Source organism: Cyprinodon variegatus, unplaced genomic scaffold, assembly GCF_000732505.1.
Source record: "Cyprinodon variegatus isolate N-32 unplaced genomic scaffold, C_variegatus-1.0 Scaffold57, whole genome shotgun sequence".
Lineage (NCBI taxonomy): Eukaryota > Metazoa > Chordata > Actinopteri > Cyprinodontiformes > Cyprinodontidae > Cyprinodon > Cyprinodon variegatus.
The window spans coordinates 1,533,622-1,539,570 of NW_015150510.1; the positions used below are offsets into that span (position 1 = coordinate 1,533,622).

The following is a 5,949-nucleotide window of genomic DNA, read 5'->3' on the forward strand; positions in this document are numbered from 1 at the left end:
TGCTTCATATGGGCATTACTCTATGTGATTCACATGTGCTTCAAATGGGCATTACTCCATGTGATTCACATGTGCTTCATATGGGCATTACTCTATGTGATTCACATGTGCTTCAAATGGGCATTACTCCATGTGATTCACATGTGCTTCATATGGGCATTACTTTATGTAATTCACATGTGCTTCAAATGGGCATTACTCTATGTAATTCACATGTGCTTCAAATCTGCATTACTCTATGTGATTCAATTGGGAATCACATTTGAAATCTATGGTAACTTTATGTGGGAAACAGGAACATGTGGAAGATGGGAATCACATCAACACAATATTTCATGGGATTTTTTTGTTCAGTCTCAATGAAGGATCTCTATCAGAATCTATGGATCTTACCTGTTGTGTTGCTGCGCCTCTACAGGATCTTCTACGTCTCGCACGATGCCCAAGACCTGAAGATATTCAGTTATATTGCCAGAGACGGAGAGAGCAACGTTTTTCGCTGCAATGTCTTTAAATCTAAACGGAAGGTGAGTGGAAGACCTCAGGTTCTTAATATCTCAATGGCAAGAATAGAATAGAACGGAATAGAATAGAATAGTTTTTTTTTTTTCATTTTCTGACACATTAGGGAAAATCGAGGTGTCAGTGAATCCATACAGGTACATAAGACTATGAAATCAAACAAGACTCTTAGAACATGTACTGTAAGTAAAATAAACAAAACACATCTCAGACAAAAAATGCATATTTACATCTAATAAAAATATTTTTAAAAATGCATCTAGATTACATGTAAAATTAAAAGCTGAGAAAATAACAGCTTGTTTGAGAATGGATCAGGCAGAAGAACTGAGAGTAAGGCGAGATCTTACTGAAGTTGCTTAATTCATGTAAGGTTATTTGATCATCTATTTTCTTTTGATTCAGTTGCAGATGTTTTTTTAAGTTTTCAAAACTGTTAAAAATTGTTAAATCATGGATCTTTATACAACTCCCTCTAGACTTCTAATCTGGAGCATTCCATTTTTCTGGAGTGAGTGTTTTTATCAATTGCATCTGTTTCTTTGTGTGATTGCAGCATTTTGTTTGTGGCTGCAGCAATTTTTTATTTTAGTTTTTGTTTTTAAACCAACTTTGATTTAAACTATTCTTTGATGTAAGTAATGACTGAAAATTGCAGCTCTAAAGGTCTGGATGTTTTGATTCAGTAAACAGACTTCCCAAGCGAGGTATTTGAGATGAATTATGAGGCCGACATGTTGTGTTTTCACAACATTTCCGCCTGTACTTTTCCAGTACAAGAGTCTTTCAGTTGCATTGTATGCTTTTAAAACAGGTAGGATACTTTCCCAATGTTGTCTAATTTGTAGATGCATCTTTGACCACCTGTAGCCATGAGTAAAGAACATAAAAATTCTTTCCATTTCCTTGCAACATTCCTCAAAGTTCCTATACAGGTCCTTCTTGAACCACCACACAACAGAAGTCAGGAAGCAAGGACATCCTTTGTGATGACCCCAATGCATGCAGACACATTTTAATAGCGGGGAGTGTTGGCCTGGTAGTTACAGCAGTGCACTTGTGCTCTGAGAAGTTTGCAAGTACCCGGTTTGGTTCCGACAACCTCCACTCTGGGTTTCTAAACAAAACCCTTAACCCCTGATTGCTCCCTGGGTGCCACACAATGGCAGCCTACTGCTCCCCAAGGGGATGGGTTAAAATGCAGAGAACAAATTTGCACATTGTGGGACAATAAAGGGATTTACATATTTAGTCATTGATTTTGTAGGATTGGCTCCTAGATGAGCATGTAGTGACAGATATTTGTTTTCATTGTGTCGCTGAATCTACAGCAATACCTCACTGAGAGCATGCATGCAGTGACTGTGGAGAGAAAAGAAATGTCCTTATAAATTGGAAGAAATTTTCGCAGAACCAGGCTCAGTGTGAGCGGCTTTCTGCTGAGGCTGGCTGGGGTTCAAGTAGACAGAAGCACACAAGAGGAATATAGAAGCCCTGATCCATGATTACTTACCAAGTTAGAAAAGGTAACAGTAACTAGCAGCTATTTCTTGGAAAGAAGGTTAAGCAGACAAGCTCTGAGTTGGTTTTCATGGTAAAAACAATGAAAGATAGCACACAGTCACAGTGAAAGATGAGCCCATAGCTATGTCTAGGCGAAGAAACAGGACTAAACACTGAAAAACAGCCTATCATCTATGGTGAAAGTTGTTGGTAGCAGCCTACCTGATGCCTCCCTCCAGGTGTAATAAGCTCAGAATGTAGTACCCAGAATTCGAGACGAGACAGACAATGGGGATTCAAAGCGTTTATTTAAATCACAACAGAACTCGGAGCATTAAAAGAGCTCTCACCACTGATCTCCAAAAATGAGGACATGAACAAAAACATGAGCTATGAACTCAAAGTAATACTCAAAACAAAGTGTCAGCAACAATGTCAATGATCTGGTCCAGATAGCTGGGACTGATCCGTATATAAAGCAGCAGGAGCAGGTGGATGAGATGAATGATAATGGGTAACCGGGCAGCGTTAGGCAGGTGAGTGAAATAAACAAATTAGGTCAGCTACATGTATCTATTTTAACTCTTCCCTATTATGTTATTCTTAGACATATTTCTAAGGTCTAAGGGATTTTCTATTGTATTCTATAAAATGTGTAGAAAGATATAGGAAAATCTAAACAATGTATGTATAAAAAAAATATCTGCAAAATCTCTAATATTCAACAACAAAACATACTTAGTTAAGCATATTGTGCAAAACAGCAATAAAAAAATAAAAATCCAATCAAATGTACAGTCCCCACTCAGCAGCTGTATTAGAATCTGTCCTTAAATGAGAGCCAAACTCATTTACACAGATAAAAACTTTTAGATAAACCAAACATTATATATTAGAAATACACATATCTGAATCAATAACCATTAAAACAAGTATTTTTATTCATCTCAGACGAAACTATTCACATACTTGTATTATATTAAACTGCACTTCCAATATTCACCACTGTTCGGCACCAAGTAACCTTTCATCTGATCACGGAGCAGCCGGCTTTCTTGGTCTTTCAATGAACCCTGGGAAAACCAAGGATACCGAGCATACATCGGACCCGTCTTTCAAATCGGGCTAAAAAAGGATTTTAAGGCCGCATAACGAAGACTCTTGGAATCCAAACAGACCTCGGCGCAGCGCTATGAAGTAATCGTCCTTCGAATCTGGCCTTCTAAGGACGCATCCCATGAATTCGAACAGGGCCAGGTTGTCTGCCTGATGGACTAAATATGATAATTGTGTCAGGTAAAGTGGAGGTTTGAAGAGGATCCAAATGCAGAGACTGAAGCTGAAAATACCAAAATACAGAAAAACGAAAAAACATCAGCGAAAACTCACATGAAATGGCAAGGAAATGATGACAAGGAACCAGCAAACACTGACTGAAGAGGAGGTGCATATATGGGAGACTGAAAAAAAGACCAGGCTAATCAGTAGATTGGGAGCAGGTGTGGACAGGAGAACCTAGAAGGGAGCTAGGAAAACGAGACTGACACAAGACTGCAACAGAGGGTAAACAAGAAATACATTAGCACTCAATCTAAAATAACTAAAATAACGGAATAATGGAAATAGAACCAATAAAAACTCAAACGCAAAACCCTGGGAACTTGGTTCAATAGGAGAGGAGCCTGATAACTAAAATATCTGTACTTCATGGAACCACATCTACAGCTGTTTGTTAAAAAATGCGCTGATGTTATTTTTGGGACCAAGCTTTGATGCAAATGTGTCTATTTTTTATTATTTTATAAAAGGAAAATTTATATTAAGAAATACATTGTATATTCTCATATAGATCAAAATATTGAGGTACAATTTTTGGTCCATATTGCCAGCCCTAGCTCTGATTGATGACAAGCATACAAAGACAAACTTAACTTTTCATATTGTTTAAAATCTTAACCTTTATTTATTATTTTTTATTTCGAATGTCCTAAAACCTTTACATACTTTACTAACATTCTGTTACATAAAACTAAAACAAAGTTGGCACATTTACCTAGAATCAACCAGCCATTTTTTCTCGTTAGATTGGATATAAAATGCTGCACTCTTTGACATTGTGTTACAGGTGTGAACATTCCTATGACAACCAAGGTTGCAGTACAGGCAACTATTAGAGAATAACAGATTGAACAGAAGAAACTTGGCAATTTAATTGACGGGATAATTGGTTTTGCATTTTGTACAGCAATGTTTTCAAGTAATCTTCTACCCGTATTCTCTCAGTGTTAAACTGGGGTGTCATATTCACCTAGACCATATCAGCTGCAGTTGTGATACAACTTGTTTCAGCTGCCATGTCTATAAATAAACCCTACAGAATGGATAAGCTTCTCTGTGTGGCTATAATTTCCACTGGATAACTGTCCTTCTCTGTTGTTGCATGAAAGCAAAAACAGAATATCAGTCCCAAAGCTCAGCTGGCCAGCCGCTCTCATTGCAGCCTTCTCTAAAGGCAGTTCTACTGGGAGTCTTTTTCCTCTCAAATTGATTTATCACTCCACTTGTCCTCCACTTTATGCATCCCATGCACCCTGCTGCTTCTGTCTCCTTGATGGCACTGACCTCTCCTTTGAAGTTACTGCTGATGCCAGATCACGATCAAGCTGCCAGCTTTCCTTTACCTGAGTTCTGTCACAGCAGTGGCTCATACCTTTTTTATGGCTTTTTCTTTTTTTCCTCATTGACTGCCAGGACCTGTGGCAGTGTCACACAGAAACCCGGCTACATCCTATCTCCACTCCGAGATAGAGAGCAGAGAGAGGTTTTTTGTCCTGACAGTTATAGGTCACTGCACATCCTCCTATACTTGTCAGAAAACCTTTTTCTCATATAAAATATTATCTTGCTCTAACGACATCTCTTATCTGTAGATTAGTGGTGAAACTCGATTAAAAGTTAATTACACGGTCTGTAATCGCATTTTAATATGGTTTTCTATTAAAAACCCTTTTCATTCCTTATGTATTGAAGAATCAAACATATGATCACAGTAACAAAAATATGCATTGTTTTGAATCAATTTTTTGGTTATTCAGCCCTCAGGTGGTTGAAAGTTATAATTATTTTGCCTTTTTTTTTTTATCCATAATATTTTATAGAATGTATTTCAAACACTATTTATTTAGTAGTTTTAACAGTATATGAACATTCATTATAGCACAATTCTGTCTATTGAATAAGGTAAACACTAAACAGCAATAAGGAATAAACTAATCTTAACTTTATGAGTAACTTAACTTAAATCAAATTAAAAAGTAAATAGAAGTATAAGTTCCATTTCCCCTACAACAGAAGTGTAACAGTAAAGCCATGCATATAGCATTACCTGTCAGAGTTTAACATTTGCAAATCAAAATGCAACATTTTGTGCATTTAAAACACACATACAACTGAGGCGAATTTTCTCCAGGTAATAAAAGAAAATAAACAAAAAATAAACAATCCACGTTGAAACCCACTTTAGCAGGCTGTTGTTTTCTTTTTTAGAGCTGGACCATTATAGTTAGCTCGTCATCTGATCCAATGTGGGCTGCAGGTGTGGATGCTAACATTAGCATTGCAAACATCTGTGCATTCTACAGAATGATACCTATTTCATTCATCCCTGACTATCGGTTGCAGGAAACAGGTGGGAATAAGAAGATAAGGTTGAGGTTCTAATGTAAACAAATTACCGTAATATAAATAATGTAAACCACCTGAGTGTTATGTCTGCAAATAACACCTGGGGAGCTACATTTAGTCTCCTGGGATCCCCTCAGTGAGAAGTTCTGAGTGACCGGTGTGACCAGCAGCTATAGAAGAACTTGCAGAACCATAGTTAAAGTATAACTAGAGGCATGGTTTTTAGACTTGAATGCCCCC

The 5,949-nt window shown here is 37.3% G+C and overlaps 1 protein-coding gene across 2 annotated transcripts in view; it reads left to right on the forward strand.

Annotated features, from left to right (window-relative positions):
* The window catches only part of LOC107082616 (carboxyl-terminal PDZ ligand of neuronal nitric oxide synthase protein-like), a 48,530-nt gene that overhangs the window by 11,942 nt on the left and 30,639 nt on the right, over positions 1 to 5,949 (forward strand). For both annotated transcript variants that reach the window (XM_015371387.1, XM_015371388.1), the window contains exon 5: positions 419 to 527. In XM_015371387.1, the coding sequence (XP_015226873.1) occupies positions 419 to 527 (109 nt within the window). The remainder of the gene's footprint in view (positions 1 to 418; positions 528 to 5,949) is intronic.